At 30.3% G+C, this 27213-nt stretch overlaps 6 protein-coding genes across 6 annotated transcripts in view; 4 read left to right on the top strand and 2 right to left on the bottom strand.

The window, feature by feature from the left end:
* LOC113365642 (tyrosine-protein phosphatase Lar-like) overlaps nt 1-5323 on the top strand; it is a 108376-nt gene extending 103053 nt beyond the window's left edge. Inside the window, exon 33 of the mRNA XM_026607151.1 lies at nt 4555-5323. Within this exon, the coding sequence (XP_026462936.1) occupies nt 4555-4623 (69 nt within the window). The 3' untranslated portion in view covers nt 4624-5323. The remainder of the gene's footprint in view (nt 1-4554) is intronic.
* Nucleotides 5324-5682: 359 nt separating this feature from the next.
* LOC113367533 (facilitated trehalose transporter Tret1-like) lies at nt 5683-6546 on the bottom strand. Its single transcript, XM_026609132.1, has one exon. It carries the CDS (start codon nt 6544-6546, stop codon nt 5683-5685), a length of 864 nt encoding a protein of 287 aa, XP_026464917.1.
* A 3045-nt stretch (nt 6547-9591) lies between these two features.
* Nucleotides 9592-12895, top strand: LOC113367532. The gene is made up of 11 exons (XM_026609131.1): nt 9592-9699; nt 9776-9886; nt 9952-10046; nt 10113-10361; nt 10530-10759; nt 11005-11347; nt 11414-11622; nt 11700-11779; nt 12486-12598; nt 12666-12823; nt 12885-12895. Exons 1-11 carry the CDS (start codon nt 9607-9609, stop codon nt 12893-12895), a joined length of 1692 nt encoding a protein of 563 aa, XP_026464916.1. The 5' UTR covers nt 9592-9606.
* A 417-nt stretch (nt 12896-13312) lies between these two features.
* Nucleotides 13313-17144, top strand: LOC113367531 (Fanconi anemia group I protein-like). The gene is made up of 11 exons (XM_026609130.1): nt 13313-13467; nt 13543-13737; nt 13813-13964; nt 14732-14837; nt 14906-15116; nt 15190-15383; nt 15548-15712; nt 15771-15954; nt 16025-16241; nt 16667-16871; nt 16932-17144. The coding sequence occupies exons 1-11, from the start codon at nt 13435-13437 to the stop codon at nt 17142-17144; spliced, it is 1875 nt and encodes a 624-aa protein (XP_026464915.1). The 5' UTR covers nt 13313-13434.
* Nucleotides 17145-17710: 566 nt separating this feature from the next.
* LOC113367529 (calmodulin-A-like) lies at nt 17711-21169 on the bottom strand. The gene is made up of 4 exons (XM_026609129.1): nt 21071-21169; nt 19609-19747; nt 18845-19063; nt 17711-17913 (listed from the first exon to the last, which is right to left on the bottom strand). The coding sequence occupies exons 1-4, from the start codon at nt 21167-21169 to the stop codon at nt 17711-17713; spliced, it is 660 nt and encodes a 219-aa protein (XP_026464914.1).
* Nucleotides 21170-24815: 3646 nt separating this feature from the next.
* LOC113367528 (calmodulin-beta-like) lies at nt 24816-26619 on the top strand. Its single transcript, XM_026609128.1, has 4 exons — nt 24816-24935; nt 25018-25105; nt 25237-25406; nt 26458-26619. Exons 1-4 carry the CDS (start codon nt 24816-24818, stop codon nt 26617-26619), a joined length of 540 nt encoding a protein of 179 aa, XP_026464913.1.
* The last annotated feature ends 594 nt before the right edge of the window (nt 26620-27213 follow it).

Below are 27213 nucleotides of genomic sequence, written 5' to 3'. Positions count from 1 at the left end.
GGCATTTCATCCAAAGTTTCGGTTAATGTGGCTGGAAACGTATGACAGCAGTAGAGAGGAATGCAGTAAGAAAATGCACGGAAAAAAAGGTAGAAGATGCCTTATGACAAGAAGTAGCGAAAAATTCGAAGGACAGAGATAGTTTAAGTGGCGGAGGGAGCAATGCGAGTAACAACGATGATGACGAGGAGGAAGACTTTTTTAATTCTGTCACTCAGTCTATAGAAAAACCAAAGAGCTACGAACTCTTTAAAGAACTAGCTGTAAGTGGAATTCTGTCTTAAGGCAATTAAGGCGTTGTGCCTTAAGGCAAATTGCTGGTACTTGCCGTACCTAAAATTATTATTTTTTTAAAAACGATTAACATTTTTGAAAAAAAATTACTTTGGAAAAATAAGATTTTTGAGAAACTATAAATTGGACAAAAAATAACTTTTGTTTTGAAAAAAAAAAATTAAAAAAAAAAAATTTTTTTTTTATTTTTTTTTTTTTTAAAAAAAGATTTTTTTTCTTTATTTTGACATATTGTGGAAGTTCTGAACTTTTTTTCAAAGCAATCGTACTGCTTTAACTGTATAGGGACAAAATATAAAGCGCGTAAGCGCCGCGTCGCTGTCTAACGCATAAGCATTGGTACGGAACCCATAGGATGTTAACAAAATGTATACTTACTGTTAAAATCTCTATAAAGTAACTGATAATTTGATGTGCATATGTCTAATGATCATTTTTACCGCCAAATGGCTCATTTTTTTACTTTTTTCTCCATATCTCCGAAACCGCTAGACCTACCTTTATGAAAATTTATCGATTCCTCATCTTATCAATACAAGTGAAATGCTTTTTGAATTATTCAAATCGGACGCTCCGTTCTCTTAAAAACTGAGTTACCGTTTTCGGCACTTTTTGTCCCGTATCTTCGGAACGGCTAGACCTGCCTTCGCCAAAAACTAATCAGCACGTCTCCTTATCAATACAAATCGAATGTTTTTTGAATTATTCAAATCGGTTGATCCGTGTTCCCGAAATCGTCGACGAAAATTTGTATCCGCACATACCAACACACACACACACACACACACACATACATCCATTTTTTCTAAGGTATGCCAAAATGTTCAGGAACCTTTGAAACGTAAAGATATATAAAAATTTTCATTTTCGATTTTTTTGCGATTACTATAACTTGCCCTACGGGAAGTTAATGAGTTTTTTAAGTTCACTAACGCAACGATATAAAAATGTAATTTTACACATATTAACGGATTAACGATTAACGTTAACTTGCGTTAATTCTTCCGAAATGTAACGCTTTAACGTTTAACGAAGTTAACTTTTTTTGTAGCGGATTAACGATTAACGAAGTTAACTATTTGATTAACGATGCCCAGCTATGTATATATATATATATATATATATATATATATATACATAGCTGGGCATTAACTCGTTAATCCGTTAATCGTTAATTAACGAAGTTAACATTTTGATTAACGGATTAACTTTCAAGTTAACTTTTAAAAATGATAACGGACACGTTAACTTCCGTTAAAATGCAAGAAGTCCGTTAATCGTTAATCCAATGCCTACTATTTACCGCACGGCACAGCTTTAGCCAATGCCTTATTAAACGGCATAAAGAAAAGATTTGGACTACTCCTGAATGATGAACAGTGCCAACTTGCCGCGGCATTTCACCCAAAGTTTCGGTTAATGTGGCTGGAAACGTATGACAGCAGTAGAGAGGAATGCAGTAAGAAAATGCACGGAAAAAAAGGTAGAAGATGCCTTATGACAAGAAGTAGCGAAAAATTCGAAGGACAGAGATAGTTTAAGTGGCGGAGGGAGCAATGCGAGTAACAACGATGATGACGAAAAACCAAAGAGCTACAAACTCTTTAAAGAACTAGCTGTAAGTGGAATTCTGTCTTAAGGCAATTAAGGCGTTGTGCCTTAAGGCAAATTGCTGGTACTTTCCGTACCTTAAATTATTATTTTTTTTTAAAACGATTAACATTTTTGAAAAAAATTTACTTCGAAAAATAAGATTTTTGAGAAACTATAAACTATTGGACAAAAATTATTTTTTTTTTGAAAAAAAAAATGTTTTCTTTATTTTGACATATTTTGGAAGATCTGAACTTTTTTTCAAAGCAATTTTATTGCTTTAGAACTGCATAGAGACAAAATATAAAGCGCGTAAGCGCCGCGTCGCCGTCTAACAAATAAACATTGGTACGGAACCTAAAGGAATGCAAACAACTTATTGTTAAAATCTCTATAAAATATCTGACAATTTGATGTGCATATGTCTAATGATCATTTTGACCGCCAAATGGCATTTTTTTTTACTTTTTTCATTAGATCTCCGAAACCGCTAGACCTGCCTTCATGAAAAATTGATCAGTGTAGCCGTAGGGTAAGTTATAGTAATCGCAAAAAAATCGAAAATGAAAATTTTTGCATTTCTCGACGTTTCAAACGTCGCTCCGTTCTCTTAAAAACTGAGTTACCGTTTTTGGGTCAATTTTGCGCCATATCTTCGGAACGGCTAGACCTGCCCTTGCCAAAAACTAATCAGCACGTCTTCTTGTCAATACGAATCGAATGTTTTTTGAATTATTCAAATCGGTTGATCCGTGTTCCCGAAATCGTCGACGAAAATTTGTATCCATACACACACACATACATTCATTTCTTCTAAGGTATGCCAAAATATTCAGAAACCTTTGAAACGTCGAGAAATGCAAAAATTTTCATTTTCGATTTTTTGCGATTACTATAACTTGTCCTACGGGAAGTTAATAAGTTTTTTAAGTTCACTAACGCAACGATATAAAAATGTAATTTTACACATATTAACGGATTAACGATTAACGTTAACTTGCGTTAATTCTTCCGAAATGTAACGCTTTAACGTTTAACGAAGTTAACTTTTTTTGTAGCGGATTAACGATTAACGAAGTTAACTATTTGATTAACGGTGCCCAGCTATGTATATATATATATATATATATATATATATATATATATATGTTATGGACGTGGTCGCGAGTCTAAGCCGCTGCTCTGGAAATCTACATCGGGCAGCAGCGATGTTCATTTTCACTTGAAAATATACATCAAAAATATGTTTGCAATTGAAAATAAACCCATTTCGGGCACTGCGGTGCAAATCTCTCACACTATTCTTACCTGAGTCTATTGACGACACTCTTTATTTGGTACATGCAAGTAGTTATGTGGTTGTCACCTATTGCCGATTCTCGTGGAAAATGATAATTCTTTGTATGTTAATTTCAGAAGCGAAATAAATATTTTAAGTTTTATATACTTATTATTAAAGTAAACATAAGGCCCGGTTTAGCCGGGTCAGTTCTGCATTTACACCTTGTGCCCCGGGATTGTTGTAATATTTGTTCTGGATTTAGATCTTTTGTCCCGGATTGTCCCGGGTTTTCGAAAAGTACTTGATGAAGAAATGACAACTGTCCATTAAATATCTAAATTATGTTACAAAACAACGAGTATGCATATATGAATCAATGAATGATAAAATAGTCGAATACAAAATTCCAACGACGGGATAAAATATATTTTATATATTAGCTATAGCCTTTCACATTACATTTGGCTTCCTGACACACGTGCTAATTTTTGCAAATTAATTATGAAAAAGATTGAACAGAATTTTAAACAATGTTCAAAAGCGAAGAAAACATATATCCAAAAATTAAATTATATTTTATTATATCATTTGGATAGTCATATTTAAGTTATTTGGCATGAAGTCCCGGATTAGCATAAAAAAAATTGCCATCCCGGTTTTGACCTAAAAAATATGGTCCCCAATATTATTCTAATTTCTGACTAAGCAAAGACTAAGCTGACCTGGAAATTTATTTTATTTACATAAAAATCACAATCTCTCTATGAATAGACATTAAATAATTGGTTTGGTAATTAACAGTGGCATTTTCTAGAAGGAAAACCCAATGGTTTGCGTTGTACTTCTATACTACATTCTAATTTAAATATTATATTATTATACAAAAATGAATAAACTATATAAAATTATAGCATACTTAGTATGTTGAAATATAAGCTAAGTACTTAATACATTGTGTTATCGACTATTGTGTTAATTCAATTAAATTGATTCTCTTCTGTCTTAGTTTGTACGTGGTATCATACAGATATGCTATAATTTCATTTTCATGTTGGTCGACTTTGTCCTTGTAGCTAAGGGCAGTTCTTTAAATTTCTTCTCTGATTGTGATGAAAGTATTGGTGTGCTGATGAATATCTTCGGGCATATCTTGGTGCAGATTGCAGATTGCCTGCCGAACTATTTTATTTTAAAACGTTGTAATATTTGTAAATTGCTAATTTTTGACAGATCCCCATATTTGGATACCATACATCCAAATCGGTTTGAGGATAAAGGCTTGAAATAATGCTTATTGAATCGACTTGCTTATGAATCAATAAACAAATAAATAGATGTAGTTAATTAGATTTCCTGAAAGTGCAAAACAAAATTTCGTGTTTTAGGACCAGTATCAGTTCTGCTATCACGCAGCCCTCGAGTACTTAGCGTCCTTTGACCATTACACCAACTGACAAGTGTTGGTATGAGGCGCGACTCACAACGAATCCGGCCTCAATTCACAGGAGTACATCACGCACCTGGTTTGAAATCCATCATTTGAAAATACTTAATGTAAAGAATGACCTGCCCTGTATTTAATAAGTATCTTGTGACATTTTAAGTGTATATACAACTTTAAAATAAGAGATTGTTATGATCTGATTCATTGTAAATGCTGTAAACATGGTGATGTGCATCACGCTGAGCAAAATGTGTTTGTATGGTAAGACTGAGTATTTTTTATTAGCAGACGAAGCGTGAATTTTATTATTTACATTACTGCCATACTTTGAACAGTGCTTAGTCTAATAATAATTTTTAGTGAAATTTTAGTATTAAAACAATTCCAGATATTTTTTCTAAATAATTTTATTGGTATGAAAATGAAACCGGATCATTTATGAACATTAACAAGTGTGCCTATGATAGGCGGAAGAGCGTGAATTGATAGAAACTTTACTGAAACAGTGATGAAATTTAATGGTGTAAATGAATGGTATTATGTTAGGCAGCTATCTATAATATAATTTTTTAAACATATTTTTTCCAATATATTTTGTCTATATCGATTGCCATACTTCGCTTTTCTAATACACTTTTTGTGTGTCGATTATCATATCATTTTTTGATATTAATCATTAGTTTTCATCTCATAATGGAATCGAGAAATTTGCGAGCAATCAAAATATCATTAAGGATAGATATTTGTAATTGTAAGTTAGGTAATAAAATTGTTATGCTATAATTGTACAAATAAAAACATTTATTGTATTGTAAATTAATTACATTTTAATTTTAAAATGAATATTGTAGATTATGTAAACAAATGACATTCTTTGGGTAGCTTGATTGATGTATTTAAATGCTTATGATTTTCCATTTAATACTCTATATAAGTATATTATTTTAAAATGTTTAATATTAATTTTTATATAAATATAATTAAGAAATAGAGACTTTGTAAATGATATATTAAATAAATAAAATCAGAATTAAAATTTTATAAATGGGCGTTGCAGAATTAAAACATTTTAGTTATTGCTTCTGCCGAGCATTAGCTGAATCTGACTTAAAGTCTTAGCCTTCGTTTCAGGCACACAAAAATACACGAATATCGCGGCTATTATACAAGCAGCACCATAGATCCAGAAAGGCCAGTCTTTTCCTAATTGATCAGATATCATTCCGAACGATTGTGTGACAAAAAATGCTACTATCCAGCAAAATGTTGTCGATATGGCACCTGCAATTCCTTTTATTGCTGATGGAAATAGCTCTCCAATCATCATCCAAGGTATAGGACCAAATCCTGTAGAAAATGCAGCCATATAAACGCATAGAGTTACTAAGGGTACCCAAGAAAGTTTTAATATCATATCATGATTATCTGGATTTTTAGAAAATATGGTATAAGTTCCCATGCCTAAGCAACTCAAAGCCATTGAAACAGCAGAAATTATTAGCAGTATTCTTCTGCCTAATTTATCTACTATTACTATTGATACCAAGACGAAGATAACCTGCACAACTGCTATTATTATGCCTGCTGTATCGGCACTTATGAGACCGCCTTCTTCAAATATTGATGAACTGTAGAAAACTGCTGCATTTATTCCACAAAATTGCATGAACAGCATGAGAAACATAGAAATAGTAATAGCTTTTATGGCAGCCTTAGTGGAAAACGCTTTCCTGCATGGAAGTTTATTTTCTTGTTCTAAAGCTCGGTTCTGTTGCATCGCTCTCATTTCTCCTTCAATATTATAATGTTTGCCTCTCAATTTTTGCAAAGACTTAGCAGCTTGTTCTGTTTTTCCTTTGGATATCATAAACATGGGCGATTCCGGCATAAAAAAGAATGTCACGGCAAAGATTATAGGCACGAGCAAACACATGATTGTTAAAATATATAAATTTATAAAAGATCCTATAATGTATACATAAAGTATACCGCCTGCAAGCATTAATGAAAAGTAACTTCCTAAAGCACCTCGTATTTCACTCTCGCAAATTTCTGCCGTATAAATCGGAGCGGCTACGCAAAATGTACCACCTGAGAATCCAATTATAAATCGACCAGCAACCATCATACCAACGTTTGCTGCCCAAGTGATTAGAGCCCAACCAAGGATGAATGGTATTACCATTATTAGCATTCCTAATTTGCGCCCAATGATATCGATGAGAATTCCAGTGGGAAGACATGATGCAGCTAGGCCCACTGTTGCAATAGATCCGATTAGAGAATATTCATTTGTGCTGACTTCTATTTTGTATTCCGATTTTAGTCTTTCTGGTGCTGCAGGTGACGTCCAGGCTAAAACAGTTCCCGCAGCAAAAGCGCCAATATTAGCTAGAATTGAACAAGGTAAAATATTTATTATTAGTTGATCGTTGGTGAATTCATTTTATTCATATACATTCAGGAAATTAATCTGATTCAACTCATATGATTAGTAATTGATATGAATATATGAATCCTAATTAGAAATGTAATTATTATTAATATATAGAACCTGAAAGTGCTGCAATGTACTGCAAAAGTCTCTTGCTTTTAAGAGGATCATTTGCCTCTGGCATAATTATTCAGCGTTTCTATTTTACTATATTTTATAGAAAAGATTCAGCTAAAAAATAATGAGTAAAATATAAAAATAAATTTTTGTAAAAAATCATTTGACTGATTAAATAAAACAAAAAATAAAATTATCCGAATATATGACTTTATTTCAAATTCATTCCAATAGAATGAATATAAAATATAAGTCATATTGATGAAATATTTTGTACAAACTGTGTGTGAGTACTGGAATTTATCAGCAGAAACGAGTGGGAATATAATATAGAAATAAAATTAGTCATTAAAACAATATTGTACATTTCATTGATGTTATAACATGAGTACCCAATTTTGAGGAATTATATAGTAGTTCATTATCGATTTGTGTCTTCTCATGTGTTATTTTTATAATTGAGATATAGTTATAACTATATCTCAATTATAAAATATATTTATTATTATAATAAATATATTTATTAACTTCCCGAAGGAAGAGTTTGTTTCAATAGAAGAGACAGTTTGCCAACGTTGTTTTCGCGACGTTTTAAGTTATTTTGCATCGTTAGCCCTCGCCATTAAGAGAATAAAAAATAATTTTATATATTTTCATGAAACCTATTAATGATAGAACGATTATTCTTTGGAAGGAGAAACTACTGGGGAAAATTAGACTTACCCCTACGTTTATCCGTAGATGAAGATGATTATTAGAATTTGCATTAGATGAAAAGATGCCAAAGACTCGAACTGCAGCTTACATGCATCATATAAGGTAAACTTATAAGCATAGATCATACAAGGTAAGATCTTGGGTAGTTTTTATTTTTTTATTAACAATCATAGACACTATGTATATTTTATTCAACGATGTAGTTAATTATTTGATTAACACTGCTAGTAATACTACAATTACAAAAATTAAAACTATTTTTTTTTCAATATAGAAGATTCCAAGAATCCAGAGCATCGTGCCTACCTAGATTTCCTATCTGCAATAGACAATCCTGACTTCTGATTATCTCTTGAGTTTAGAATCTCAGGAACTCTTCCTACTTTCTACGTGGTTTTTAGGAATGTTTAACTGAATCTTTCATAAAAAAGATGAAGACAATGCCAAAGACTTCAACAGCATCTTAAGATGTAATTACATGGATCAAATAGGTAAATTTTAAATAATTATTTTCATAAAAGAAAGTTTTATTGATAAAGTTAATTTGAAACAATGTGTCGATAGTTTGCAAAGACAACTAAGGACGAAAGAAAACGAATCAGAACGAATAATATGAAATATATGACCGTGAATATTATAATGATGTACAAAGAGAGTTTCCTTTCTACCTCAGAGAAGAAGTGGTTCAACAGGGTAAATGTTTATTGACTGGCTTTAGTTATATATTTTATGTATACATATTTTGTGTTTTATATTAACTTTTCATGCCTGTAAATTTTCATATTTATGTTTATGTTTATTCATCTATGAGCAACACGTTGGTAATACGTACATCTCGAAAAGATCAAATATTTTCAGTTAGTTATAGGCTAAGAGCTACTGAACCTTCTGAATAACGGTGTTCCTGTAAAGCTAAAAATACTTGCACTGTAATTTTTAACATTGAAGTAGGAAAACTACCGCATGCCAGGTTTTCCTGCCCTGCACATCATGGTCGATTTAAATTTTCAGATTTCATCCTGTGTATTTTAAAGGCTTTTCAAACTTCTCAAACTTATCTTTTCATTATATTGAATATCAGATAAGTATTAATTAACTCCCCATATGGTAGGTACTGTAAAAAACCAAAACAATAATTTTTTTTTACATATTTTTACGTTTTAAAGATTTCTAAAGATTTGGATATAATAGATATGTGTGTCTGCAAATACAAATTTTTGTTGAAGATTTCGGGAACACGAATCAACCGATTTGAATAATTCAAAAAAACATTCGATTCGAATTGATGGAAAGGCGTGTTTATTAGTTTTTGGCAAAGGCAAGTTTAGCCGTTTTGAAAATATAAAAATTCCTAAAGTACTAACTTTCTGTAATTCTCAAAAATCTAATTTTTTCAAAGTTTTCAAAAAACCTTTAGCAGTTTTAAAAATTTGATTTCATATTCTTTTTTTATCTGTGGTATTGCTCGTATTGCTTTTGACATCGGCTCACTAGCGCTAAATGTGCAACTGGTGGCCGACTACTAAACTGTGCATAATAAACGCGGGTTTTGTTCTGAGACTACGTTCTATGATGGTTCTATGTATCTGTGTTCATGGCAGTGTTATTAATGACGCCATTATGACATTATTCCAATGTCTGTTAAGAGAACTGTCAAATTTAAATTTGTCAGTCTAAAAACTTCTAAACACAAGAAAACTATTTTGCAAAAATAGATATTTTAAAATGAGTGCAATAAAAAGCAAATTAATACGATACGAGCAAACGAAAGATTTAGAAGAACTACGAAGCTTTATCTCCACGTTAAAATTTGAATCTGTAAAATCTCATTTTGAGTATATTACATGAGAAACAATAATGTTAGCTTTTAATCAAAAATACTGTTATATTTTAGGTAACTAAATTTATTTCTTCGGTATGGTCGTGTAAAGATTCAACGCAATTGATTAAATACTTGCTCGAAGGCTTTGCTGATAATGATTCCACCAATCATCTTCAACAACAGGCAAATATTTAATTATTCGTAGTTAAAGACTCAGTTGGTAATGTTTTATATCTAATTTCTTTTAGATCATTAAATATATATTGAACGAAATGGGTTCAAATATACTTGTCACAGAGGCACAACATCAAATCATCAACATAGTTTGTAATAAAATTAAAAGGTGGTAAGATTTTATTTAAGTTTTCTTGTTAGTTGATTTTATAATATATTTATTGTATATTTTTAGATTGCCAGCTGAATATCAAGTAGAATTGACTAATATATGTGTTGGTATGATACACACCGCTGACTCGAAAAGCTCTTGGATATGGAGTAAGATTCTACCAATGTTAATTTCGATGCTGATTATGCAAAATACAGTGAATTTTAATGGAAAGAGTCACACTGGTGCTGGATTCAAAACTGAAATTATAAATGCCATATGTCTTGTTAGATGGAATTCTGATATGATAATTTCTTTAGCGTCAATGTTTGGGTAAGAGTGCTACATTTATTTTTTAGTTTATAGTTTATTTTAGATAAAATTAAATTATTGTTTATTTATAATAAATCAAATATGTAGTTGCTTAAAAGACTCTGAAATGACTTCTGTTAATAATATAGTAAGTTGTTATAATACTATATTTTTTATTGTTTATTTTAGGCAAATGAAGTTAACAAAGGATGAGTATCATCAAGTCAGTTGTAAACTATGCGAAAATATGATCAAAGTCAAGTCTTCAATATTACCTGCTCTATTTGATGAATTACTGAAATTGTGCGAAACACATGGTGATATATACCCTATATTGTCTTTATGCCATTATTATTCCATGTGGTTATATAAAGATTCACTTTATATCCAACGAGAATTACAGGATATTCCCGATATGGGTGAGTTACATAAAGGACACAGTTTCACTTTCTCAATTATGTTAATATTGCTATGGTCCTTCATTGTATTATTGACCTACATGTAGATTTTTGCTTACAAAATTATTTTGTATTACACATTTTGAAACATACAATGGTTGGTAAAAGTATTTTTACAAGTAATGCATATATTTAATTCCTTTAATATTCTTGCTAGTTATATATAATTATATAAATATATGTCTCAAGTATCAACATATTAATAGGGACCGATGTTGATGAATTAATTCATTCCGAGCAATTGATATTGTTGCACATCCAATCTATAGCGACTAGTTCACCGCAATGCAACTGGATTACACGTTTTATTCAAACTTTACGAACAATAAATAAATGGCCCAATTTTGTATTATCTACCTTTCCATCATTGATGTTACTCATACTGGCATCCGCTGATGATCTGAAGAATGCAGTGTACGAAGTGATTCGAGTAGCTTGCTTAAGAAACATTATGGCATCGGCTCTTGTCAGTAAATCTGCTTGGGTCAAAGGAACAATTACAGAATCTGAGGATTTAAATAGTTTGTTTTTGAAGCTGGTTCATATTAGGTATCTTGAAATGGATCTACTTATTTTATTTATAGCTGTGGATAATATTTACAATTTGCTTATTAGTGTTAAGAGAAATGCTGTTACAACACAAAGCCTTGTAGGACTTGCTATTAACTTTCTGCATTTTTCTGGAGAATATTCGAAACAATTAAATAATATTGGTATTATTATCTTGATCAAATTATGTCGCACGCAAAAAAGCTTGGCTTCTTCGATAATTAGCCAACTGATGAATAACATTGATGATTCACAATTGGAATTGAAGTATTCAAGTATGTAATTTAATTTTTGAAGTAAACAACATAATATAAAGTATAAAAATATGATTATTAATTCATTAACATTTCAGATTGCTTCAATGATATGGTTAAGTATATACCATTGTCACTTATTGAAAATCAAGAAATTTTGTTAAATGGAGCATTGAAGGTAAGATCTCCTAAATATTATTAGCTTTACGTAGAGTAAGTTATAGTAATGGGCCGAAAATCGAAAATGAAATTTTTTGCATATCTTCACATTTCAGAGGTTTTTGAACATTTTGGTATACCTCAGAAAAAATGAATGTGTGCGTGTGTTTTGTGAGACCGCAATTTTTCGTCCACGTTTTCGGGCGCACGGATCAACTGATTTGAATCGTATAAAAGACATTCGATTCCTATTGCTAGGGAGATGTGCTGATTAGTTTTTGGCAAAGGCAGGTCCAGCGGCTACGGAGATACGAAGCAAAGAGTGCAGAAAATAGAAATCGAATTTTTGAGACAATGGAGCATTCAATTTGAATGATCCAAAAAACATTAAATTTGTAATGATAGGGAGAAGTAGTGATTAGTTTTTGGTAAAGGCAGGTCCACCCATTCCGAAGATACGGAGCTAAATGTAAAACAGCCTTTGCAAAAATTTAGTTACCATGTTTTCCCATCAATAGGAATCGAATGTTTTTTTTAAATCAATCAAATCGGTTGATTTGTATTCGAAGATACATGCATAAACACACAAAAAAGATGCTAAAGTGTTAGTTTTTGAGTTATTTGCGATTATTATAACTTATCCTGCGGGAAATTAATTTATCGAGCTAATAATACTCCTTAATTTATTTTGCTGCTTAGATTCTCTTAATATATATTTGTTTCAGGTATCGGAGAAGTATCAAAAGTATATATATAAATCAATAATGCCATTGATTAAATATTCGGCACCTATGCGTGATTCTATCATAATGTTGATACGCAAAAATATATTCATGAGGTAAAAACCATATATGTACATATAATGCTTGTAGTGGAAAGATATTTGTATTCAATATTATTTTCAGTGATAATACATTTGTCAGGGAGATGGGTGTTTATGGACTTTGTTTGTTAATTCAGAATTTGAAAATCGATTTGCCAAATTGTGCTAATCTTGACCAGCAAACACTATTAACTCGATCATCATCTATTTTTTCTCAGATGTGCACACAAGTTAATTTTAGTTATAAATTTATAACACCCATTTTTTGTTAATTTTTTTCTAATTATTATATTTGCTACAGGATCAAAATGAAGTTTTTAAATGCAATAATTCATCATACGAAGCTATTTGTTTAGAACTTCTTGGAATAATAAGATATAGCATTAAAAAACAAAACTCAAACAAACTTGATATGTATAGTGGTAATTGATGATTATCTATATTAATTAAGTTTTATCAATCACCATTTATGATGATCAATTTATAATAATTTATTTTAGCATTAATAGAAGCAGCTCGAATAAATACACCAATATGTTGTAATATTCTGGAGGTACTATTTGGAAATTTGCGGAGCTGTTTACTAATTAATGATAACAATCAAATAAATTTTGATCGGTTAATAAATTCAAGTGATGATATTGTGTTTGTATCGGTAAATTGTTATCTCATGTTGAAATTTAAATACTATATTATGATTAAATAAATTGATATTTATTTAGGATTCATTAGGAAATTTAATCACATGTATAACTTATGTGTTAGTAACGGCACTCAGTATAGAAAACTATTTAAGTAATAACAGAGTTTTGAAAGAAGCTAAGGAATATATAAGTGATCTTTGTACAAAAATGAGAGACAATAATTTGGCCGCTTATGGTTTGGTTTGTATAAATAACATCATTATATATCAATCAATAACATATTATTTTTATTTCTTTTTTATTATTGAATGGTAGGATCAAGATATTGATAATAGTTCTACCAATACAGATATTGTGAAAAATATGACCATGCTGAATGAATTAATTCTCTTTCAAGAGAGTTTAGTTATTTTTAAAATATCATTTTGGACACATGAATCATCTAAGAATACTGAGGAAGACATATTAAAATTATTTAAGACCTATAAAACATATATTTCTTGCATTGAGGTAAACCCAGTTATTAAAAACTTGTTATAAAGATAATGTATGAATCAGTGAATAATCACATTTTTATAATTACAGAAAAGTCGAACCAAAGGTGCGAAAAAAGTGAAGAAAAAAACAAATGCTACTACTACGGATTCTATGCTGCAAAAACCTGTGGCTAAAATGAAACTTCCTAAATCTTTGCTTACGCTTCCAATTTTAACAAATCTGCTGCAAATATTGTATAGGTATTATATTAAATATTATTTATTTTTATCGGAAACATTATATATATATTTACGGTTATATATATATTTATAATAGTAATTTTATATAGTAAAAAAAAAACAATAAATAATAAATTATTTTTCATACTTTTAGACACTGTTGTGTGTCATCATTCAGCAACTTTTTTATGTTTTACAATATCTAAAAGAATTTTTACAAAGTTTAAAAAAAGGTTCAATTTAATACATATTACATATTAAAAAATTACAAGTAAAAAATATAAAACCTATATAAAAAATAAAGAAAATAAACAATAATAAAATAACAATTGTCTTTTTGAATTTAAACTAAAGATTTATGTAGTATATCGTAAAGTTCTTTTTGTAGTAGATCGTAAATTATTTTTAAACAATATTGATAATATTATGATAAGAGTCATGTACTAACAGAGCAGAATTTCGTTTTTAACGCAAATGGGGTTTAAAAAGATAAATACAGATTTAGCAAATTTTCTGAGGTCACCATTCTTTTCCTTATGTAAAATAATAGGATTTTTGTATTGAAAGTATGATTTAAACTAATAACATGTTCAGAAAACATTGTCTTGAACTGATTTGGAGTTTTAGAATTGCAAATGTGTTAGTTCATTCTCTTGTAGATATATTGCAAGAATATGTCTCAACATCGAACAAAAAAATCTAAATTTTATATATATATATATATATATATATATATATACATATATATATATATATATATATATATAATTTTTGGCATCTTTTTATAGCAAAACCTGTGACGTTTCTTCAAAGATTTTGAAAACAAGTACCGAATTTCACCAGTACGTCTTAAAAGCAATGCTTCAGACTTTTGAAACTATTGGTACCTCATTGGTAAAATATTTTTTAATATTCAGTTCATCAATTATGTTTATATTATTAATTATTGGTGATTTATTCAGGAAGTAGATGATAAAGAATCGAAAAAAACGTCTTTCACATTGTTCACTCGCTGTGGAAGGATACTTTTTGAAAATTGTTTATCACAATTAAATGTTTTAGCAGATTTTGATTTAGCTACAACCGTTTCATCAGTAGAGGTATTCACCAATATTCTTCAGTTAATTGATATACATTATTCAAAGAAAATGTCCCACTTTTTATCAGCACTTGGTGAGTAAAAGATAATGTACAATTCTTTTATCGGGTCAATAATTTTTGTTTCTACAACACTTTATTGTTACAGGTGATGATCACAGCCGAGATAATCTACAGGAATCACTTGTTTACATACTATCACAATTCAAAATTTATTTGAACGAGTGTTTGAAAAATGAAATTCTTCTTGATTTCAATAATCAAATTGTGCTTAGCTTGATACAATGTGTGCAAACATTTATTAAACATTTATCACTTTCTGCAGAAACATTAGCTTTTGAGGTATTTGAATTGTGTTAACTATTTATAAGTGCTTTACAAAAAATAATATCTGAACCTCTTTATTATAGAGATGTTAATTGCAATTTTGCTTTTCTAATAGAAGATTTTAATAATGATTTATTCGTAAGTTATAATATAATTGTCAATTTTTTTTTAAATTCTAGACCTCTGAATGGATACTATCCTTATTAGAAATAAAAACTTCAAATACAATTTCAAAAGCATTGCTGAGCTTATACATAACTTTTGATGCTCAAATTAGGATTACATCGGATACATGTTTAAACGCAGCTGCTAAAGTGTGTTCAATAATGGGGACTATTAATGAGGTATTTCAATTACTTTTATGCTTTACTATCAATTACTATATTCAATATATTATTTCAGGAACAAGTGCAGCCTGTTAGTTCTTTATGCATCATAAATGAGGAAACAATGGATGCAACCGTTCAAGTGATCTGTGATAAATGTAGAGAAGAACTTAACCGGATAGATTATGTTATTCAATATTTAAATGGATATTATACAGTAACCATGAATATGAAAAATTTAAATTTAAATTCAAATTTTGGTGATTATTATTTAATAGTTGTTTACTTTACAAGCAGTAATATTAATAGTATTTAAAAATGTCTTTGCAGGCTATGATTATTTTCAGGAAAAGGAATATTCAACTTGTACCCATATTTGTGACATAATAATGATCTTGAATTCATTGAGTAATTCACAAATACCGACTGGCATATGCACAGACACTTTATTCAAGACCTTGCAAAGCTTATATGAAACCTTGTTCAATGTGACCAAATATTTTTCTAGGAGAGTTACTGAATCAGCAGCAGTAGTTGTAAGAACAAGGTAAATTATTTATTATATATGCAATGGGAAAATAAAAAAGAGATTTTCATTAAATCATTATTTATCTATGCCGATTTCCTTGTTGATATCGGTACGCATATAACGTTGATGCCGGTACTCAAACCACAGATCTCTATTCACATACACGACAACTAATCACAATCGACCCGTATTGAAATGATTTCATCGAGAGCGAATGACGTACAGTTCGGGCGTAACGCTATTTCCGTTTCATTTGTACGGATTTACACCTTAGTAGCGCCTAAAGAAGTTTTACTTCAAAAATCTCTCACTACTTCTTCCCTGAATGGAGTTTACCTCATCTCACACGGACCTGCCTTAGGGCTGTACTACCCATTATTTATTTATTATATGCAATATGAATTGTTTATTATATGTGTGTCTAAATGTTTCAACTGTTAAAGGTTTGACAAAGCAGTAAAGCTTGCAGGGAAAAAATTATGTGGCGCTGTTTATAGATTAATTTCACATGTTGAGGAAATGCAGGACAACAAACAGAAAACAAAAGTTCTTCGACAAACTAGAATGATTCCAAATTTAGTCTATGCAATTGAGAAATTTAAAAAAAGTGTTATTGGATTGTCATCGAAAACAAATAGTTCAACCACGGTTGGTTTTTAACATTATAATCAGAATTATAATTGGTAATATAATTACATTATATTTTAGGCCATTTTAACTGCTGCCTTAAATATTGGGACCACTCGAGATTTTCGCTTGCATTTACAAACATTGCAAAGTGCTCTGAGTAGCACCGTTGAAGAGGAAGCAGTATCAATTATAGAGGACAGTACCATAAGTGAAACAGAAGCTGAATCTGTTACTGAAGATAGTGCTTCAGATAATTGTAGAAGTAAAACTAAGAGAATTCGTTTAAAGTGAAATAATTTATACAAGAATTGGTTTATTGCATAATTAAATTTTAATTCTGTATCTTATAATTGAAACATATTTAATTTTTATTACGCTCCAAAAAACATTTACATCTCCAACATGGTTTTCTTGCAATTTTTACCTTTGGTTGTATCAAAACCACAAAAAACAATCATTTTCTTCATTTCTTTCTTTTTTCAGAAGTTTTCTGGCTTTTTTTCAGAAGTTTTCTGGCTTTTTTTTCAGAAGTTTTCTGGCTCTTTTTTTAGAAGTTTTCTGGCTTTTTTTCAGAAGTTTTCTGGCTTTTTTTTTCAGAAGTTTTCTGGCTTCTGTGATTTGAGACCTGTTTTTGACTTGAACGTGAGATTTTCTGTATCTTGTAATTCAGGATTCACAATGTGATGTTTTTATTATTATTATTATTTTTTTTTTTGTATAGGGAAGGAAATGCATTTATGCATTCCAGACTGGTCTTTTGCTCTTGTCTATGGCCTCCATGGAACCGCCGTTAGGCATTACTTCGTGGGGGTGGATCTAGAATGTTATCATTCATACCTTGATTTTATACTTAAATTTTAAAAGAGCAAAGTCCCATATGCCCTTTCTTTTTCTATAGAGCGCAGGTCAATTACCACATCTCTCGCAAATCTGTCTATGGCTTTCCAAGCAGCTTCATTTGTCACCATCACTTCTACAACAGTATCTGGAGTAATTCTTCGCCTCAATAACTCTTCTACATCAGAACGTGGTGTAGATCTACATCTTTGTCGACTCCTCTCTGCTCAATTTCTGTCGTTGTTATCATATTTACCTCGATCCTGACGAAAGTAACGATCTTATAGTATACATAGTGAATTATGAATGATGAGTAGGAGATCGTCATGAACTAATAAAACTGCAGTTTTGAGTAAGTTTCACAACATATTTCAAATATTTATGTATTTACACAACATGGTAGTGTTTATTGGATGGCAAAATACAAGTGCGTTTTTTTTTGATAAGGAGACTGGATTTTACACCGGGTCCTTAGCGTCGTGGATATATTTTATTTGCTGTGACACCATTGGTTTCTATTCCAGTGGTAGTCGTATTAATTGTTGCTATATATTATTATTGTCATGTGCTAAAAATTATGATACAATTACAGTAAAACCTCATTATTCGCTATGCTTGCGCAAAACATACACTTGAGTCGTCTGTGGAAAATACGCCCGGTTGCGCATTCATTCAGTTGCACTTATATACAGTAACGTCTGTGGCCGTCTAAAAGATTTTTCAAATTAAATGTCACGTTTCCGTTGCTTGTAGAAGCAATTGGAGTGAATTGCTATTCTTCAATGGACTTGGAATGTGGATTCAATGCCGATTTGAGGAAAATTCGTAGAAGCTTGTAGTAAACTTGTAGAAGCAATTGGAGTGAAGTGCTCTTCTTCAATGGACTTGGAATGTGGATTCAATGTTGAGTATTAAAGAAGATTGTTTTCATTGAATTACATAAAAACCGATATCGGCAAAAATTTCTATTTTGTTAAATGTTAATAATAATTATATAAACGACAAAGATTTTAACTTTTGAAAGGAAAGTTTAATAATAGTTAAGATTTATGTATTCATTGATTTTTTTCTTCCAAACATCATCTGCATTAATCATAAATAACATATTATTTATTTAAACATTTGAGTAACAAAATCCTCATAATGTATTATACCGTCCTTGTCAGGATCGGCGAAAACAATCATAACATTAATTTCATCAAGGGTCAGTGGTTCTCCAAGTGTGGTTAATATATGTCTTAATTCTTCGACGCCAATTGTTCCTTTTCCATCTGGATCAAATGTACGAAACGCTTCACGAATTTGTTCATCAGTTCCTGTTGATCTTATGAGAGGTATCAGAATCCCAAGAAATTCTTCGAAACTCATTTCTCCTGTAATATATATTATTATTATTATGAAAATTATGGTATTCATAACACTTACAGCTATTTAAGCACAAGACAATATTATATATAGCATGATTTTATTTTAATTTACTGATTTTATATATTTTGATGTCAGGTCATTCTGAATCGTTTGACACCAAAAATTGGCCAACGGTGGCAGTTGCCTGCCCAGTTTATGAGGCAACTCCAATTTACTGATTTTATATATTTTGATGCCAGGTCATTCTAAATCGTTTATTTTAACCGTTTATTTTTAACTCAAATTTACTGATTTTATATATTTTGATATATTTATATAATTTGGTAGTAGTATGTACCTATATGTTGGCTAAAAGTTGACCTTTGTCGACGTTGCCTCATAAACGGTTGCATCGACTTGAAAATTTTGAATTCATTCGACAAAATTACATAAAATTGGCGTTTATCAGTTATTTCGGTCAAACGGTTTTTACAAATAATATCTTTGACTGAATGTTTAAATAATTTTTTGACAAAACGAGGCTTTTAGTTCATAAAAAAAATCTAAGAACCTTTTAGTTCCTTCGTGATGCGATTTATATTCTGCGTAAGAAATTCTTCGGTTGGATTTGTGTTTAGTCCACGTAACATGGCTGGCAAATGTTTAGGGCGTACAAAACCCTCTTCTTTCTTATCAAAAGATAAGTATACCTGAAATATATATTTATTCTAAATTATTTGTTTTAATTTAACGATTGTTTTTCTTTTTTGAACAACGTTTTGAACTATAATTGGTGTTCTATTAACTGTTGTGATGTAATTCCTTATAACACATTATTAGGAGGCAATCTGTGCTTTTACTTCTCCATTTTTGCGAGGTTATTAAATTTTTGTAATAGAGATTATACTTTTATAATTAACTCTATAATAAATCATAAAAGAAATTCTGAGTTCATGATCCAGGTTGCAATTAATTAAGCAAACAAACTTTTGTATTCTAAATAAAATTATAATAATTAAATAACTATTCATTAACTTCCCGAAGGGTAAGTTATAGTAATCGCAAAAAATCTAAATTGAAAATGTTTAAACAACTTTACGTTTCAAAGGTTTCTGAACATTTTGGCTTACCTTAGAAAAATTGGATGTATGTGTGTGTGCGGATACAAATTTTCGTCGTCGATTTCGGGAGCACGAGTCAACCGATTTAAATAATTAAATGAACATTCGATTCGTGTTGGTAAGGAGACGTGCTGATTAGTTTTTGGTAAAGGCAGATCGAGCTGCATTTTATTTGTTTTGACGAAATGAAAAATTGATGAAAGTTTTGAGAAGGCAGGTCTAGCGGTTTCGGAGATCCAATAAAAAAAGTGAAAAAAATGCAATTTGGCGGACAAAAATGATCATTAGACATATCCACATCAAATTATAACATATTTTATAGTTATTTCAATTATAATAAGCGTTTTTCTTCACTTTTCTGTAGGTTCCGTACCAATGTCTACCCGTAATAATGCGACGCGGCGCCCACGCGCATCGCTATTTCGTTTCTAAAAAACGTATTGCGATTGCTTTGAAAAAAAAATGCAAAATATTTCGAAGTATAAAAAAATCTAATTCTTCAAAAAGGTAATAGTTTATTCAAAAAATCTCAAAAGGCTAGTTCAGAGTTCTAAAAAAATCCATTCTTTTTTAAAAATTTTAATTTTTGGTACGGGTAGTTATTACTTTTTTTGAAGAAGGTATTTCGAAATTAAAGTCTTTAGTAAAAATAATAGAATATTAATGGTATTTCTAGAAATTAGTTAGGCAAAATTTTGATAGATTGGATAAGCATATAGGATGAGAACTATTGCTAACACAAAATGTAAGAAAATAAATATTTCATTATCATGTTAATGTATTAGATATTACACACTGCTTAATATAATTTTTAACCCTTTCCACTCGCGAATTGCGAGCTTTGCATGTATTTTGTCGCCGGAGCGGCGGCATCCGAGTCGAAAGGGTTAATATAGATTGTTGTACTTTAACCTGCTTGAAAAATAATATTTGCTCCGGAGTGAAATCTTCAAACTCTGGTAATGGTGGTTCCTTTTTCTTTTTCTTGTCTTTGTCTTTAGCTTTACTCATTTCGTTATCAAATAAACAATATATAAAAAATTGTAAAAAATGTTTGAAAAACTTCTATCAAAAATGACAATTTGACATTTGTATATAAAAATTTAAATTAAAAAAATGTAAAATGTAAAAAAAATCCAAATAAAAATTAAACATAAAAATAACACCAATGGTGAAAATGATAGCTGTTGAAAATATTAAGAATACGTTCAACTTATGCAAAAATATTATGACAGGTTGGCATTTTTTGACATTTATTTTATTAGAAATTATTTTCCATATTATCATAGCAGTTTGCTATATTGTTCATGGGAATACATTAAATGTAATTCTATGCATTCAATACTTTGTTGTCCTTGCAATCTATGTTACTGCTTGCGATTTCATCTTAATTAAATAATATTGAATAATGATTTTCAATATCTTGAGATTGTTTGCAAAAAGTTTTAAATAAATTTTATCTACCTCTTAGATTTTTGTTGTGAAGTTTAACCCTTGCGCTACGAGCGTCGCCTATAGGCGACATCCGCACGGCGACCTGTATGTACGGGTGTCGTCTATAGACATTATGCTGAAATTAACAAATTATTAACATTTCTGATTTGTTATTTAATTTTTGTCCTTTAGAAGTGTATTTTTTAATATTTAAATCCATTTTCATTCGTAAGCATTCTGAAATAATAAGGTATGTTGTTGCTTCTGGTCCTACGTTGACCTGTACAGCAGTGTCTCTTCTGCGGAAAACACTTTCGTAGCGAAAGGGTTATTTTTTATCATTATGTTATAATTGTTTTTATTTTAATCTAGATTCGTCCGAACCCATAAATATAAAAAGTGATATTTCGTTATCCCTAGAGCAGCGTGACAAATACAAACATATCTTCAGAAGGCTGGATACCGAAAGGATTGGCAAAATATCAATAAATCAAATGCGAAAAGCAGTAACATCCTTAAATGGTGATCTCTCTGATAAGAGTCTTAAAAAAATTGTTGGAAAATCGAAGCAAATAAGTAATAAATTTAATATAATTGATTGATCTACTTAACCCTTGGTATACTAGTATTGTGGAACCCTGTGTACTCTGATTCAGGGACCGATTCTGCCGCACCAATAACGCACCAATGTTATGACTATGTTACATAAAACTTTATATACTGCTGTGCAATCAGGCGTTTTTTTTCAGGTTGTCATATAGAAAACATAACCTAGAAACTACACAAATGTCAAAAAAACGATCTTAGATAACAGTTTCTTTCTGGCACAGCTTCATAACATACTAGTGACGTTGCAGTTTACATGTAAAACGCCTGAATGCACAGTAAATACGTAACATTTTGATAGTATTCAGTATGATTCAGTAGCCTAATGTATGGAAGTCGGAGCGTAATATGGCTTTGCCATAACATTGGTCTGGTATGTGGTAGGAAATCTATAGGTCCATTATAGGTCTAGGTCTCCATTAATCACGTGAGACTTTTAGGGGAATAGGAGGTTGACAAAAATTCTCGAAAAGTTACGTGGAGGAGGAAGGGGACTAGTAAGATATAACGAGTATTTAGTTTTTACCTAGATTAAGAAAAAAACAATATTTGTATGTTTTTTCGTAAATTCGAAAAATTTGTTCGGAAAATTATATGTAACAAAAAATACACATAATGTTTGGTGGGATGGGGGGGGGTAATTTTAAATATCACGACGTATCACTAAGGGGGGACGGGAGGTTTGACAAAAAATCATGAAATATTACGTCGGGGAGGTGGGATGTAGTAAGATACCACGTGCATTTATTTTTTGCCTGATTTTTTTTTAGAAAAATCAAAGCTTTTTAAACAAAAATCAGAGATTTTACAAGTTTTTCTCGGAACTAAAAATACATGTGATGTTTGATGGGGGAGGGGTGTAATTTGGAATATCTCCACGTATCACCAAAGAGAAGGAGCAATCTTTAAAAAATTGATCACGTGATTAATGTATGCCTATATGATTAATTAATAATTGCGAAAGACTTTTGTGCCATTTTTATAACATAATTATTATATCTTGAAACTGACCCCTAACTTTGGAGAATATCTTGTATAAATAATTTTACCAAGACCCTCAATTTGAAATGTGTCGCCACTGTATTATCATAAATAGATGTTGACATTTTGAAATTCATTTCTATTATGCATGTAATTACAGATTTCAAAAAGTTTTGCGCCATCATGACAAGAATTCATTTAAATGAACAAATTTGCGATGGCTTGCGAAAATTGTTTCAAGTATTCGATGTAAATAATGATGGTTTAATTGAACCTAAAGAGATTTGTCAAATCATGAACGAACTCGGCGAGCAATTGACAGAACAACAGGTAAATGTAATAATTATATCAATTAACGATTAAATTATATTAATGAATTTATTTACCCGTATTGATTAGTTTTAATTAGGTGACTTTATATATAGACACCTAATAATAGGACTACTAACCATTGTATCGGTACTTTTTATTCAGAAAATAATACAAAAATTATGCAAATTGAATCTTATTTGGATAATTTTATATTTGGATAATTGAATCTTATATGGATTTTATAAAATAAAACCAATAAAATAAAAGGTTTTATATTTGATTATTTTTAAAATCAAGTATGTTTTATTTCTTATCACTATCTAAATTGCAAAGCAATATCATATATAGCTATCATAATATAATCACACATTAAGGGATTTATCACAATGAAAACTATCTACATTTTTATTTTAGTAAATGAATATTTATTTATATTTAGGTAAGATCGATGACTGCAGAAGCTGATTTCAATGACGATGGTGTAATCGACTTTGAAGAGTTTGTTGGTCTCGTAATGCGTATGTTACTTTTTTTTTTATTTATTTCTATAAAAATTACAAGCATTTTACAATGAAAAATCTAATATCATCTATATAGATACCAATACTAAATGTTCATTAAGATTTCAATTATAAATTGGTGTTTCATTGCTCTACAGATACACAATCAGATTTTACAGTCACAATTAATTTAAAATTTTTGTTCGAGCAATGGATAATTAAATACATAAATTGATCATTATCTACAGAAAAATATTGTAGATGATGTTAAGACCTTTTTCAAAAATACTGATGCTTAATAATGGTAGGATTTATTAGAAAGCATTTAATAGTATTTATTTTTTCATGTATACATAGCAATTATTTTTAAAACAAAAAATGAAAGCGGCCAACATCAGATCAAAATTGTTCAAGGTAATTCGTAACCACTTTAAATATAAAAATGTTATTGCTATAGTTACATGTTAATCATTTTCATCTCTATGAATTATTAATTTATTTTACTTGCTATGCTAAAAATTTTACAACGGTATCTAGCTGTTAAATTAAGATTTGACATCTGTCAAAAATAATATAACAAAATTAAGTAAAAAAAATAATTAAAATGTAAAACAATTAAAATAACTGTAACCTTTCGCACGTTTGAAAAGATTATTACGATCCAATAGTAATGATGGACGTTAAATGTAAATTTTTACATTAATTCATAAAAGGTAGTAAAGTGACAGATACAAATTGATTAGTTTAGATATTTTTTATCTATTGAGGATAATTATCAGTAGTATTAATATATATGTATTTACTAATCAGTTATAGGATTCGATATGTCTGCTCCTAAATCAGGATTAAAGTTGACTTCTCAGCAAAAACAACAATTCAGATCGGCATTCGCAGTCTTTGATAAAGATGGTGATGGTACAATTACGGCCAGGGAATTGGGCGAGGTTAGTTTATAAATTATATTATATTTTTATTGAATTTTACAATTATACAATAAAAAAATTATAATTTGTTCTATTTTATTAGGTTATGCGATCTCTTGGACAAAATCCTACTGAAGCCGATCTTATAGATATGATTAATGATATTGATAGGGATAAAAACGGCATCATTGGTGAGTTTATCCTCAAGAAATCATATAAAAATATAATAAATTTCCTTGGAACAGTTTTGGGATTTCTGAAGAATTTTGGACTGAATTCAAACCATTTTTATTTTATTTTATGATTTTTTTCATTTTTGTAGATTTTGAGGAATTTTGTTTCATGATGACAAAAATGCTCGAATCAAAAGACGTTGCTGAGGATTTGCGAGCGGCTTTCAAAGTTTTTGATCGTGACGGTAACGGATTTATTGATGCCTCGGAACTTCGATATATCATGACTAACTTAGGCGAAAGATTGACAGACGATGAGGTACGTTTTACTTTTGCAAAATCAATAATTAATTGTGAATAATCTATATATATATAATACAATTGTATTGTCTGTTTGTAATATTCAAAAAAGTCGCTTGTTGGGCTTGTCGTCGAACATATATGTTCGACAATGTAATGTAGTAGCATGAGTAATTTTTACTACAATCTGCGTAGTTTGTATTCTGACCGTTACATTCATAATATTTATTTATAATTTATTACATGGTGCTTATCTACTATAATACATATGAGTATAAACATGGCGCATGTACGATTTTTTGCTTATCTTAACAGCAATCAGAACCTCACTTGCCTGTTGGGTAATCCAATGGTTAATCTATCCATATTTGATGATTTTAAATTAAGGGGCGTCCATTAATCACGTGACGTTTTTAGGGAGATGGGGGGGGGGGTTTGCGATACAAAAAATTGCGATATATCACGTGGGGGAGTGAGGGGTACAGTTAGATTTCACGTGTATTTATTTTTTAACTGATATTTTTTTAAATTCAAATATTTTCAAAAAAAATCAAAAAAATTATAGTTTTATCGCGAACTAAAATACACGTGATGTTTGGTGGGGGAGGGGGGGTTATTTTGAATATCATCATGTATCACCAAGGGGGAGGGGAGACCAAAAATCCTTAAAAACTCGCTCACGTGATTAATGGACGCCTCCTTATGCTAATAGGGCTGACTTTTTATTGATGCAGCAATGCAGGGCAAGGGATATTTTCACTTGGAAACAACAACGTCTCGATCCCGGAACCTCTAAATCATGCCCCCTCGCTCTTAAGGGGACGTTCTTTAATCACGTGATGAGTTTTTAGGGATTTTTGGACACTCCTTCTCACTTGTTGATACGTCGTGATATTCAAAATTACCCCATATTTTTTGCCATCTTACCCGCGCAGCATATCTGCGATTGACGATTATACTCGTCATGAGATCGGTTCGGACAATATAAAACTTGAGCGCACTGTTTGATGTGAGCGCCACAGTTAACTGGCGATTTACTTATTTTTATGACTCATTATCAATTTTTGTAGGTCGATATGATGATGCGTGAAGCGGACTTAAATGGTGACGGAGTCATCGACTATGAAGAATTCGTGAAGATGATGACTCGCGGCAATTCAGGTCCCAGCCATTCATTATCACATGAAAGTCAACAAAAATCCAAATCTCAGACTGGAAAAAGGAAACGATAAAATACTGTACGATATTTGAAAGCCATAATAAAAAAATCACGAATCTTAAATTTTAATTTGATATATAATTTTACTCACAATCGTCACCATAAGTCAATGATGGTGAGTCTATGAATAATTAAAATACTTAGATCGTTTACTGGAACTGTTCTTATCTTAAGTATATGTATTTTGTATATTAAGTTGATTATGGGATATTACTTTGAACAATGCTGTAGCAATATATATATATAGCAATGCTTAAAATATTTTTACGAGATTTTATTCGAGTCTGTATAAGACATTTACCGAGATTGATGTGCAAAATGTAACCCGCGTAATTTATCTTAAGTGATACATCTTTATTTTATAATGATTTTATAATCTGTATTGATGCGCAAAATCTAATCCACGTAATTTATTTTAAGTGCAATTTTTTTATATTGATGAATAATCTGTACAATCCGATCTTATTACTTATCGATAATTATTTTCCTGAATTACATAAAAACTTGATGATAAAAACGTCAATAATAGCTATGCATCAGAATTAGGGTTTATACAAAAACGAATTTAATTTTATGAACAGTAAATTAAAAATGTTCAATTTTATGG

Source organism: Ctenocephalides felis, unplaced genomic scaffold (genome assembly GCF_003426905.1).
Source record: "Ctenocephalides felis isolate EL2017-DRISC unplaced genomic scaffold, ASM342690v1 CF-g0.4_SCAFFOLD_01170, whole genome shotgun sequence".
Lineage (NCBI taxonomy): Eukaryota > Metazoa > Arthropoda > Insecta > Siphonaptera > Pulicidae > Ctenocephalides > Ctenocephalides felis.
The sequence above is the reverse complement of the archived record's forward strand: the minus strand, read 5'-3'. Positions and strand labels throughout refer to the sequence as shown.

Coding starts and splice junctions, on each gene's coding strand:
- LOC113367528 (XM_026609128.1), top strand. CDS start 24,816: ATGTCTGCTCCTAAATCAGGATTAAAGTTGACTTCTCAGCAAAAACAA. Junction 24,936..25,017: donor CGGCCAGGGAATTGGGCGAG/GTTAGTTTATAA, acceptor CTATTTTATTAG/GTTATGCGATCTCTTGGACA. Junction 25,106..25,236: donor GGATAAAAACGGCATCATTG/GTGAGTTTATCC, acceptor TCATTTTTGTAG/ATTTTGAGGAATTTTGTTTC.
- LOC113367529 (XM_026609129.1), bottom strand. CDS start 21,169: ATGAGTAAAGCTAAAGACAAAGACAAGAAAAAGAAAAAGGAACCACCA. Junction 19,748..21,070: donor AAATATTATTTTTCAAGCAG/GTTAAAGTACAA, acceptor TATATATTTCAG/GTATACTTATCTTTTGATAA. Junction 17,914..18,844: donor CGCCGATCCTGACAAGGACG/GTATAATACATT, acceptor GAAATTGAGCAG/AGAGGAGTCGACAAAGATGT.
- LOC113367533 (XM_026609132.1), bottom strand. CDS start 6,546: ATGTGTTTGCTCGTGCCTATAATCTTTGCCGTGACATTCTTTTTTATG.
- LOC113367531 (XM_026609130.1), top strand. CDS start 13,435: ATGAGAGACAATAATTTGGCCGCTTATGGTTTG. Junction 14,838..14,905: donor AAACTATTGGTACCTCATTG/GTAAAATATTTT, acceptor TGATTTATTCAG/GAAGTAGATGATAAAGAATC. Junction 15,117..15,189: donor CCACTTTTTATCAGCACTTG/GTGAGTAAAAGA, acceptor TTATTGTTACAG/GTGATGATCACAGCCGAGAT.
- LOC113367532 (XM_026609131.1), top strand. CDS start 9,607: ATGAGTGCAATAAAAAGCAAATTAATACGATACGAGCAAACGAAAGAT. Junction 9,700..9,775: donor CCACGTTAAAATTTGAATCT/GTAAAATCTCAT, acceptor GTTATATTTTAG/GTAACTAAATTTATTTCTTC. Junction 10,760..11,004: donor ACAGGATATTCCCGATATGG/GTGAGTTACATA, acceptor ACATATTAATAG/GGACCGATGTTGATGAATTA.